The sequence below is a fragment of the Diabrotica virgifera genome, chromosome 3 (genome assembly GCF_917563875.1).
Source record: "Diabrotica virgifera virgifera chromosome 3, PGI_DIABVI_V3a".
Taxonomy (NCBI): Eukaryota; Metazoa; Arthropoda; class Insecta; order Coleoptera; family Chrysomelidae; genus Diabrotica; species Diabrotica virgifera.
In genome coordinates, this window is record NC_065445.1 from 249003237 (window position 1) to 249016758 (window position 13522).

General features: G+C 35.8%; 1 protein-coding gene across 4 annotated transcripts in view; it reads left to right on the forward strand.

Annotated features, from left to right (window-relative positions):
- LOC126881672 (sialin-like) overlaps positions 1 to 13522 on the forward strand; it is a 68325-nt gene that overhangs the window by 4270 nt on the left and 50533 nt on the right. For 2 of the 4 annotated variants that reach the window (XM_050646066.1, XM_050646065.1), the window contains exon 2: positions 12931 to 13086. The exons of 1 other annotated variant lie outside the window; for it this stretch is intronic. In XM_050646066.1, the coding sequence (XP_050502023.1) occupies positions 13070 to 13086 (17 nt within the window). In that variant the 5' untranslated portion in view covers positions 12931 to 13069. Of the gene's footprint in view, positions 1 to 12930; positions 13087 to 13336; positions 13375 to 13522 lie in introns of those variants that run through there. One more of the 4 variants, XM_050646064.1, reaches the window with a different exon arrangement.

Here is a 13522-nt window from a genome sequence, read left to right on the forward strand (position 1 = left end):
ACTGTGGCGCGGTTCAGACCAGCCGGCATCTACTATCATGCACAGAGATGGGAGAGAACTGCACAGAAGAAGACCTAATTATAGCAAATGACAGGGCCATCTAGGTGGCCAACCATTGGAAATACAGAATTTGAAGTTGTTGGTGTTCCGGACACGGAATGTAAGTAAGTAAAACCTGAGAAAGTGGTTAAATACATCGAGAATCAGACTATTCCGAATAACAGCAAGCAAAGTTAGAATAGCCAAGATAATCGCTAACATCGAGAATGGATAGGCACATGTGAATAGATTCACCTACCTAGGAATGGATCTGGTTGCAAGCAATGAAGAATAACCGGTAATAAATAGAAGGCTTGTGCTGGCAAATAAAGCCTATTCGCGATGGGCCACATATTCAAATCGCGAGACGTACACCGGAAAACAAAACTCCGGGTATATAAAACAATAATCAGGCCCATAGTAAGTTATGGCTACGAAACATGGGTGGTGACACAGAAATCTGCCAATGCATTAGATGTGTTTGAAAGAAAAGTATTACGTAGGATACTGGGCCCAATAAGTGAAAATAACAACTGGTGAATTAGGTATAATAGAGAAATATACGAGCAATATAGCGAACCAACTCTAGCACAATAGACTAAACTGCAGAGATTACGGTGGGCAGGGCACGTGGTCCGCATGCATGAGAATAGAATCCCCAGAAAATTGCTGAATGCAAGAATGCAGGGAAGAAGACCTGTTGGAAAACCTAAAAAGAGATGGGAAGACGAAGTCGATGAGGATGCCAGGAACTTCCTGGGAACGCGTTCATGGAAAAGAACAGCGGTAAATCGAAATGATTTGAGAAGCTTGTTGAAGGAGGCCAAGGCTCGATTTTGGCTGTAGTGCCACTGGATGGATGGATGGTGGAGGGTCGCTGCATCCTGGACGCAGTGAAAGAGTGAAATGAAGTCAGAAGTCAGTAACCAACTGACTACTGAGGAATCGTTTGTTTCATTTGTTACGTTACATTTGGTTTGTTTTTAGCATATCGTCATATTAGAGGTAAAACTCACTCACTAAACTTTTCAGAAAATGGAGAAAAATAGACTTAAAGGCAAAAATTGCTTTTTAAATTCACCTGACTTGAATATTGGATTTTTTTAATGCAACTGCAAAGAATAAATAAAACAGATATTTTAAGCCATGTTTCGTCACATAGTGGGTTTGTTAGGTACCAAATTGCCCTTATTTTATACACAGCACTTATCACGCTTTCCTCCATAGCGAGGCTACCCGGATGGATTATCAAACACGACTGATATGGGTGGATAGACGCCTGGCGGATCACCGGATGGTTAGATGGTAGTGGGAGGCCATTGCGGCTACCGTCGTTGTATTATTCGTGGTATAAGAAGCTGGATGGTCGCCAGGCAGGTATCTAGCATCCACCATCCTACCAAACTTCCTGCAGTGCGGCATCGGCCTTCTAGTTTTCCAGTTTTTCTTTTCGAGTGCACCCGCAGTCAGCCGTTTGTTTCTTAAATGTACTCTTTTAATCAGATCATTACCCGTATGCGCGCCTATGATGAACATAACATTTTTAATTAATGTATGTCAAAAAATTCGCAATAACTACCTCTTAGAATCTACAAAATTGAATTTGCATATTTATCTCAACCGGTTTCAAAGCAATAAATAAGTTTGTAAAAAGAAGTTTGCAATAAATATGTTTGTAAGTTTGTAAGAAAAATTTCAACACACCGCATCTCGGAAACGAAGCATTTGAGGACATACGGTTATACAGGATACTGTCATTATTTTTTCGTGCAGAATTACCCATTGAAGTTGCACTTTTTTACAATAACCGTTCATTGATAAATAGGTATACTATGTAGATATACCCCTATATTTTTCAATAAACGCTATAGCCATTAGTTTTTGTGACAATGAGTACTTAAATACCTACTTTAAAATAAGGTGCATTAAATAATTTATTCTAGGTGTAGGAAAAGAAAAGTTATAAGCAAAAATGTCTGATAAAGTGCAGAATTTCTATTTTTTGATAAAAAATTTGCAATATCTCTGCTTCTAATGGTTCGATTTTAATTTTTCAAAGTTAGTTTGGTTTGTTTTTTAAAAGAAACAAAATATGCTTTGAAAAATGGTTATATCTTTATTACTTTATTAGTTATAAGTATTTAAACATTTAAATTGTTAATAACAAATATTCTTGATCAAAAATTCATGTTTAAGATTCAGATTCAGCTGCTCAAAAGACTTAAAAATGAGTTATAAAATAACATGGGCCTCAATCGGCCAGCTCGAAACCCCCTTTACCCCTAGACTATACCGTTGATACGTTAATAAATTTACTTACTTACCAAAATGCGGTAAAATGTCAATTATATGGTTCAAAACAATTAAGTATTTGTTCTTGATTTAAAGGTCATCAAGATAATGCTTGGTTCATAGATCTTGTTTTGGTTCGTGTGTCTCAAGTAAATTGTTTATTTATATTAAAACACCATTAACCTATTAAACAAGTTTTTATATTTTTCTCAGTTTTGATTAAAATAATTAATTACATTATTTTAATCATTCTTTTTGAAGCTTTTAAAAATGGTGCATATAAATAATATTGTTTGGATTGGTCAGTTATAATGTTTGTGAATAAATTATGTAGTTTATTATTATATTGGGAGAAAATGAAATAGACGCGTAATTCAGATAGTTGACAGTTTATTTTTTCTAATAATATTTTTCAGCGTAATATTATACAGTGCTAGTCAAAAGTCCATCCCCCTCGTATCTTTTGAACGGTTATACCAAATACTATTGGCTGTAATACATACAACTCTTGACATTTCCCATTACATTTGAGGAAGCAAACAATATAGCGCCATCTAGTGGTGTGCGGTGATAACGAGAGCAATCTAACATTATTTATAAAATTGCTTTTGTATAAGTGTTTGAACTATTTTTCCCTATTATTCCCAAATTTTGGTGCACTATCTCGATCATGCGCGTCACAAAATAAATAATAAAAATCGCGACTTTGACCCCTTATAACTATCCTCGTCCCCCACTCTGGTTTCCGCCTCTGGGGATTTTACTTAGTTATGTCATAGTCTCGTCATAATTATCATCATCATCATCCAACCAATTCACGTCCACTGCTGGACATAGGTCTCCCCCAATTGTTTCCAAACTTCACGGTTTTGTGCTGACTGTTGCCAGTTTTTACTAAAGTAAAATGTCATGTTCTACTTATTACCAAATTTTAGTGCACTATCTCGATCAGCAACGTCACAAAAACCCCTTGTGATTTTTATATTCACCCCTGCCCCCATTTTACTTAGTTACGTCATGACCTACTTATTCCCAAATTTTGGTGCACTATCTTGATCATAAGCGTCACAAAAAAATAATAAAAACCGCGACTTTGACCCCTTATAACTACCCTCGTCCCCCACTCTGGTTTACGCCCGTTGGGGAAAATGATGTACACAACTAATTCAACATATCCCCGAATAGTTTTTCCGTATTACTTATCTCGCACAAAATCCGCTCCCAGCTCTTAGACTAGTAGTTTTAGGAAAATGAAGTTCACCCCTTATAGTATATAAACCAGTAAGGATCTGTTTTTAGGTGGATGTGAGAGGTGGCATTCAGATTTTTGCGGATAAAGTTAGGTGATAACTTCGTTAATAATAATTGATTTATGCTCCTTCTCAAATGTGCCCGGAAAATTAATAAAAAAAATAAAATATTTAAAAATTTCAAAAAATTTCGTTTTTTTTCTAATTTTTTGCTTATAACTTTAAAATGATTCATTTTGGAACAAAGTCGTATAGGAATAAAACAAAGATAATTAAATTTTCTATCAGATGCGATTGGTTAAAAATGTCTTAATTTATCACCCTTGCCGCAAAATAGCAATAAATATAAAATAAGGGGGCAAAACAAGCCTGTCTTTATTCAATGATTTTCCATCAATTAGTTTACACTTGGAACTTTCCTGATTAGCTTAGAAAATTTTTGTAATGTGCCAAAACCGTACACCAAATTTCATTAAAATTTACTTACTAGATTTTGCATAATAATTTTGCAATCTAAACTTTTTTTTTTAAATTAAAATTTTTTAAAATCTTGCACAACAAAAACTAGAACATACAAAGATTTGTCAATTTTTTTACATATAAAGAAGCACTCCACCTATCTAATGCACTTTACAGAATTGAAATCGGATTGTTTAAGCAGCCTCAGCAATGTTTTAAATTTATAAACAATTTTTTGGCTTATAAACAAATTAGTCATTTGACCAGGAGGGGGTGCTACTGACTCCTTTATTTAGATGGACTTACCCAAGATTTTTATGTATTTTTTGACCCGTAGAACACGATTTTTTTGGGTAACAGTTGATCCGGATGTCGATAAGATTGTTATAAACAAAGAACTTGAGGAATTACATAACATCGATTTTTCGCAAAATAAAACATTTTTTTTTGCATTTCTTGGGTAATTCTAAGCAAAAAATGTTTTTACAAGTTTTTTCGTAGGATGCATAGTTTTCGAGATAAACGCAGTGGAACTTTCAAAAATTCGAAAAATTGCCATTTTTGAACGCGAATAACTTTTGATTAAAAAAATAAAATACCAATTCTGCTGACAGCATTTGAAAGTTTAAGTCAAATTATACCGTAAATACATACGTACCAGTAAATATATATTTATTAAAATCTTTCTAAAATGAATGGTTCCAAAGTTACGGAGGTAGTATAGTATAACTGGTCCAAAAAAAGGCCTAACCCAAACATCCAAAGTAAAAGTTTTCCTCCAACACCAAAATGTTCTATATGGTCCACATATTGTTCAGTAAAAAGTTACATCATTTTGAGCGTCCGGTTTGGGAGGGAGATGGGAGAGAAGCCGGTAAATTAGTAGTTTTTTACGTTTTTCGTCAATATTTCTAAAACTATGATTTAGCGTAAACAATGTTATACACAAAAATGTTATACATGAAATTTAAAACAAAAAATGTTCGATACATAATTGTTATAAAATTAACGGTTCCAGAGTTACGGAGGGTGAAATGTCGAGGTTTTCGATACTTTTTATATTTTTTGGGCAATATTTATGATATGTATAACTATACCAAAAACCCAGACATCCAAAGTGAAAGTTATCCTCCAACACCAAATTGTTCTATATGGTCCACATAATGTTCAGGAAAAAGTCACACCATTTTGAGAGTCGGTTTGGGAGGGGGGGGAGAGAGGGGGGGGAGAAATCGGTAAATATAAAAAGTATCAAAAACCTCCACTTTTCACCCTCCGTAACTCTGGAACCGTTGATTTTATAACAATTATGTATAGAACCTTTTTTGTTTTAAATTTTATGTAGAACATTCTTCTATAGAACATTCCTTACGCTAAGGCATAGTTTTAGAAATATTGACGAAAAACGTAAAAAAACTACTAATTTACTGACTTCTCCCCATCTCCCCCCCAAACCGGACCCTCAAAATGGTGTAACTTTTTACTGAACAATATGTGGACCATATAGAACAATTTGGTGTTGAAGGAAAACTTTTACGTCGGATGTCTGGGTTAGGCCTTTTTTTTGGACCAATTATACTATACTACCTCCGTAACTTTGGAACCGTTCATTTTAGAAGGGTTATGCATAGGGCCTTTTTTATTTCAAATTTAATGTAGAACAATTTTGTGTAGAGGGTTGTTCATGCTAAACCGCTTAGTTTTAGAAATATTGACGAAAAACGTAAAAAACTACGAATTTGCAGATTTCTCCCCCTCTCCCCCCCCCAAACCCGACGCTCAAAATGGTGTGACTTTTTTCTGAACATTATGTGGACCATATAGAACAATTTGGTGTTGGAGGATAACTTTCACTTTGGATGTCTGGGTTTGGGTCTAACTATACCATACTATTATTTTAGAAATTGTTTTATAGCGGCCATAAATTTTAATGACCACTGACGAATTTTTGATTCAATAGAGTTACCACGCACCATTTTATTGAAATAATCTAGTGATCTACTAGAGTCTCTGCACCGGAGATTTGAAGTTGAAGTTAAGATTTATGGAATGGATTGGACCTTGAATGCAGCATCAATGAAAAAACTGGAATCATTCGAGCTGTGGGTGTACAGAAAAATTCTGAAATATTGGGGACAGAACACGTCACGAAGACTTTCTGAGAAAGATGAATAAAGAAATCTTCTTCTTCTTCTTTTTTTCTTGGAAATCTTTCGATCTGTTTAATTCTGAAGCTTCCTCTTGTTAATTTCCTGGGAGGTAGATTGCCAACTATCCCTCCATCTTTTAGGTGGTCTTCAGGGGGTCTTAAACCGGGCGGGTTGTTTCTAGGGCAATTTTTGGGAGTCTATTCTCATCCATTCGTCTTACATGGTTGTACCACATCCTCTTGCGCTGCCTTCCCCATCTTAAAATATCTTGAATTTTGCATTGCTCTCTAATGTCTGTATTTCTTACTCTGTCTCTTTCGTTTTCCCCGCTATTGTTCTTAGGGTTTTCATTTCGGCAACTCTTAGCATCTGTTTCATTTTGTTGGTGTCTTAGCGCATTTCTATGCCATATGTCATGGTCGGTCTTATGCAAGTCTTGTAAATTATAATTTAACTATCTGTGCGCCTATACGAATTTGACCAGACTATCTCTCGCAGACATCCTGACAATGCAGCTGCTTTGTTGATCTGACTCCTCAGGTCCTTTACTGGGTCGTGAGTGCTTGATATATCTAGGCCCAGATATCTGAATTGCATCACCTGCTCCATGGGGTTGTTCTCAACCACTAACTTATATCTGAGCTGATCTTTTGCTACTGTCATACATTTAGTTTTGATGGTAGAAATGTTCATATTTAGTTGGCGGCTTACTTGAAAGAACTGAAAGAGCTGTCTCTGAAGATCATCTTCTGATTCAGCAATAATTGCTGCATCATCGGCGTAACACACCATACCAATTCTTTTGTTGCTCATTCTATATCCGAGCTTAAGAGATGTTACTTTGTTTATAATTTTGCCCATGAAAAAGTTAAACAAGAAGGGGCTTAAACTGTCTCCTTGTGTAATTCCTCCCGGTGTTGGAATATTTTCAGTGAACTGGTCTTCTGGTCTAACTTTGGTTACGTTGTTGTTATTTAGGTTATGGACTATATTTGTTATGCTGGTCGGTGTTTTATTTTCTATTAATATATGTAGAATGTCTCCCAGGCGAACTCTGCCAAACGCCTTCGTCAGATCAATGAAGCAAATATACGCTGGCATGCCGAACTCTATAGCTTTTTCTTTTATTTGTTTTATTATAAATACTGCGTCTGCTATAGATCGCCCCTTTGTAAAACCTTGTTGTTCTTCAGCATTGGGGATTTGTCTTTCCAGTTTGTCCTTAAGAATACCTGTGAAAAGTTTCATCGTTGTATTCAAGAGGGTTAATTTAAGAGGAGTAAAAAAATGGAAATCTTAAATACCATCAAAACAAGAAAACTGGGAATACTTAACTAAAATGTCATTTAATGATTTGCGACATTCTTAAAATCCTATATGACGTCAAAATTAATGACGCACTGAAAAAAGAGTTTGGGATCCACTGTATATTGACAGTTAATTACTAAAACTAGAAGTCAAACAAGGGAATAAGCAGGGAAAGATTCAAGGAAAAATAAGCATAGGGATACGTAGAATATCGTAGCTGCGCAACCTGAGAGACTGGTACGGATGTACATCAAATGAACTTTTCAGAGCAGCTGCCTCTAAAGTCCAAATAGCAATGATGATTGCCGACCTCCGTCACGGAGATTGACTTGAGGAAGAAGTGACCTACTCAATTTGACAAGAAGTTAACTGTAGAATACAGTGACGTTTGTTAAAATGTCTAGGAGCTTTGTTTTTCCAGCATAGGCACTTGCCTTATCTTGTTTAGTTTTTAGCAATAACTTCATACTGCCCCACTACTGGCGACAGGTGTCACATATTTCTGCATATTATTTTGATGATCCTTACGACATTTGATAGGTTATATCCGTTGTATAAAAAAATACCTACTACCTATACTTAAAATATTACTTTGCGTGACTATTATTGGTCATTTAAAATATTGCTTGCTATTGCTATTTAGCATTACTATCATAATTATTAAAAGATAATAATAAATTAACATTCAACCACCTGAATTATATATTTTAATTTGACTCAATATATTATAATTGGTAGCAGTCGTAGTTAAAACTTTTTCTAAACTTTTCCACTATCGCTTCAACAAAGAAAGTCGTTTTTAATTAATAAGAAACATAGTTAGTCATAACTTTAAAGCTTGTTACGCAAGGGGTGCTCGACTATAATATACAGAGTGGGCCAAAGAAAACAGTCCACTTCGATATTTGGCAGTATTTATTACATTTTAAGGAAATGAAGAAACAGGTCGATTTTTGATCTAAGTGCGATGCCACATTCTGCGATTTGACCGGATGCGTTTCCACCGCATTCAGTCAAAACGCATAGTGTGCCAGTTCGGTCCGGTTGCGTTGAAAACGGATGCGTTTTCACCGCATCCGGTCAAAACGCATAATGTGACATCGCACTAAAGGAGACACATTTTCACGGTACATACATCTGTCATTTGTCAACCCCCTCCCTTCCATTTCCCCAACCCTTATTTTTAAATATGGAATAGGGGTCGTGTGCTACCTCATTTGAATGGTTATTCAATTCTCTATTCAGTAATATTAACATTAACAGGGTGTCCAAGAAAAATTATTTTGAACTGAATTAATTGACACAAAAAGAAGAACGTAGGAATGTAATTTATTTAACTCAAAATACTGCTGACAGAAAAGAAAAAAAAATGTTTATTTGATAAATAAACATTGTTTGTTGCTTAAATTCAATATTCAACCTACCAAGAGGCAGATGGGTGGCAGCTTGAACATCGAAATTAAGCGAAAAGCAATGTTTATTTATCAAAAAACATGTTTTTCTGTTTTGTGACAGCAGTAGAATGTATTTTGAATTAAATAAATTACATACATTCTTCTTTTGGTGTCAATTAATTGAATTAAAATATTTTTTTCTTGGACACCCTGTATAAATAATTATGTTAATGTTTATATTACTGAATAGAGAATTGAATAAAATTTTAAATGAGCTAGCACACGGCCCCTATTCCCTATTTAAAAATAAGGGTTGGGGAAGTGGAAGGGAGAAGGTTGACAAATGACAAATGCATGTACCGTAAAAATGTGTCCCCCTTAAAATCTAATAAATACTGCCAAATATCGATGCGGGCTGTTTTCTTTGGCCCACTCTGTATATATCTCATGTATTGTGAGCCTGCTTACACGGAACCATAATAAGTATATTATATTATGCTTCCGTATATGCAAGGGGATATAATAGACCGGGAGATATTAAATAGAAGTTCAGCCACGATTTTCTAATGAAATTTTCATGTAATTTAAGAAAATTTCTTCATAAAATCGATAGTATCCTGCCAGTCTATGGACATGGCAGGATTCAGAAATTCATTGCACCACCTCATTTTTTTTCATGAAAAATTTAATTTTTATAGGAAAATGTCACAGGAAACCTTTGGAGTTTTCCATAAATTGTAAGTACCTCCTCTAACCTTTCAGTATTGCAAAGGGCGGTAAAGTAGAGGTGACAGAATTCCTCCTTGTGGACCACCTCCACCTGCCAACCCATTCATATCTGGACTCAATGGAGGCCAGTCCATTGTTGTTCTGGTGTTGGTGTTGGCCAGGGAATCTTTCGTAATCTGCGCTGTGTGACATCGAGCGTTATCATGCATTAGAATCAAGTCTTTACCTATGTAGCCTGCGTAAAGAACAACATGGTCTTGGAGAATATCCGAAAACGCCTTCCGCGACCACCACAGGACACGAAGACATGCTCTGTTTTCCCTTCTAAATATATAGCATCCAAAACATACACGAACCGCCTTCATATTTCATTTTTTTGACACCGCAGTACTGGACCAATGGTTCTCCGGGCCTCCGATAGACGCGTTGCCTTCTGTCATTGCTTCACTCACGCACATTCCACCCTCATTAGAAAATAAAACTGTGTTAGGTTGTTTGAAAGTAAAAGTGGTAGCCTTAAGTCTTCTACTCTACTGAGGGACGGTGACACCTCGGACATTCCTCAAGGATTGTTGAAGATCAACTCCTGTCGCGTGCCTATTCTGCTAGGCACTCAGGACAATGAATCAATCATCCCTCTGAGTTATTATACGTCGCCGACATGAACCCATGTGCTAAGATTGATAAAGGAGAAAAATCAGCCCAACAAGATGATAGGGTAAAGACATTAATACGAAGAACAAAACCAGAATAAAAGCCGAGAATGAACTAACATCGGAAGTAGAAATCAACTCGGGAATCAGACAAGGGGATAGCTTGAGCCCATTGCTTTTTAATTTAGTCATGGACAAAATCATAGAAAACATTAAAGGTACTGGAAAAGGATATAAGATGGCGAAAAAACAAATAAAAATCCTCTGTTATGCTGACGACGCAATCTTAATCTCCGATAACGAGGATAACCTACAGCGAATGGCACAAACTTTCAATACAGTGGCGAAGAACTACAACATAAAAATATCAACAGCCAAGACAAAATCCCTGGTAGTGTCAAGGGAACCCATAAGATGCAGATTAGTAATTAACAACGAACTAATTGAACAAGTCTCGAGATTCCAATATCTGGGAATCGAAATATGTAGTTATGGAGATGGTAAAGAGAGCGTCCGAAAGCAAGTAAATAAAGCCAATTATGTGTCAGGATGCCTGAGGGATGTCATCTGGAGAAACAAAGATATGAGGCTGGAAGGGAAAGTACGCATATACAAATCATGTGTAAGACCGATCATGACGTACGCGATAGAAACAAGATGTGACACAGCAGGAACCAAGAGGATATTGAGAACATCAGAAATGAGAACGCTGAGGTCAGTAACTGGGAAAACACTGAGAGACAGAATACCGAACGACAGAATAAGAGATCTCTGTAACATACAAGATATATTACGGTAGGGAAGACAGAGACAACCAGAGTGGAATCAGCATGTGACGAGAATGGACAAAGAGAGAATAGCCCGTATAGCCAGGGATTCGAAGCCAACAGCCAAGAGACCAATACGAAGGCCCTTTAAAAGGTGGCGAGATAGCTGGCAGTCAACATCACAGCTACGAATACAAGGTCAAAATCGGTAAGGAACAGGCCAAGAGGCCTATTATAAGAAGAAGAAGAAGAAGAGACCTGAACCTGGTCTTCGACTAAAGCTGCCGGTCTCCTGGTATCGAGATTATCGGTATTGAGACTGCAGACCGCGTCATAAGGAGGCGATGGTCGACAGTCCTTTAACTCTAGCCCTCTTGTAATTATACGATTGCCTGGGCTGCCTTCACTGGTAAAGAATCCATTTGTAAAATATTTAGTTACTGCACTTCGAAGTGTACACACATTTCAACGTTTGAAAAGCGACGGAGACGACCACCAGTAAAGTCATAGAGGTCTAAATTGCGTAGAGCATGCCCATTACAATATTTGCAGCATTACCTATGCCATACAGTAGACAAATTTTACAATACGTTGCCAATTTGCATAAAACAATTCTTTTTTGGAACTCTCTCTAGACTCTAGACTCTCTTTAGGTCTCTATACTAAACAATATTTTTTGCATTTATTTGTTTTAATTCAAAGAACACGACATGATAAAAGAACTGTACATATTTAAGGATGTAAAATATTCAATGGCCGCAGCCATACATTAATAAGTCATCGGCATGTAATACGCATTTGATAAGGAGTGTCTTAATATAAAAATAAAAGTTAAATTTAAAAATCAAATATTTCATGTAAAATGTTATGCAGCTACGTGTTTTTAATGAATACATTATACAGTGTGTCAATTTAAAAAGTTGCCACCCTCTAAATTCGGTCCCTATAGAAAATCAAAAACACGTCAAACTTATTTGTGATGGGGCCATTTTGTAGACCAGTTTTCAAATAAATTACATCAACCCTCTAGCGGGGGCGGACACAATCCCTTAAATCCTTTAATGGAAAGGGTGGTTAAGTGACACCTCATTTTAAAGTTCTTTTAACTACCTTTTCAAAAATAACACATACATTATATTTTTTTCACTACTTTTGGAAAAATTAGGTAAAAGCGTACAGTCCAGTCGGAATAGCATAATTTGACCTTACATGCCGAGCTGCCCAGAATTTTATTTTTCTAATATTTAGGGGGGACCAATATAGTAGTGTAGATTTAAAATTGCGACTGAATTCTGCCGTTACGTTAGCCGCTCTCTTGATTTTATAGGAGAACCGTTTTTGGTCAATATCTCTGATGTTTTCAACTTCTAGACAAAAAGTGCGAGGACTGTTTTTTCTCGGAAAGATGAAAATGGTGGAGATATTGAGCAAAAACCGCCATCTTGGCTTTCCTTTAGAATCAAGATGGCTGCTTAGACCGCGATTCAGTCTCGATTTTAAATTTACACTACTATTGGCCCCCCTAAATATTAGAAGAATAAAATTTTGACCAGATACGCTTTTACTTGATTTTTCCAAAAGTAGTGAAAAAAAAAATGTATGTGGTATTTTTAAAAAGGTAGTTAAACGACTTTTAAAATGAGGTGTCACTTGACCCCTCTTTTCATTAAAGATTTTGGGGGTTATGTCCGCCCCCGCTAGAGGATTGATGTAATTTTGTTTGACGTGTTTTTGCATATTTTTAGATTTTCGATAGGGACCGAATTATAGAGGGTGGCTACTTTTCAAATTGACACACTGTATGTTTGTAACTTTATTTTTCTGGCGAATGGATTTAGTGACCGCAGTCATATAAACCCAAATAAACAACAAACAACTTTATTTTTCAGAAATTGAAGTAATCATCTACAGTGCGAATGTAGCAATCTTAATTAAAAATTATCATGATGAGAGTTATATCTCGAGAAAAATAGTAGGCGGAACAATTTAATATGGTTTTTAACTAAGGACAAGGACGAAATATCTAAAATGACCATTAATAGCAGGTAGATTATTTCTAATCATCCTATAATTATTTACTATTGTGATTTTTTTTGTTAGAATTATATCTACTTTTGACTATAGCCGGATGTAATAGATGTAATGTTATTATATTTAGTAAAGGATTAACGAAATCCAACGAAATGAAAAAATGAGTAGAGTGAAAATAAAACCGGATAAAACAGCTAAACTTTGAAAAATTGTTTTAAAATTAATAATTGTTATATGATAACTACACTAAATATAACTTAATTTGTAAACAAGTGCGTAATGCTAGCTCAGTCTACTCAATGGTAAGTGTCGTAAAATTTAGAGAGTGAATTTTTTCTTTCCTGCTTTCTTTATCCCCTTCATTTTACCCTATCAGGGTGTCGGATTTGGGCTAGCTATTTTAATTTCCATTCAGCCATTTGTTCCATTCTCTTCTACTTCCTGTCATTA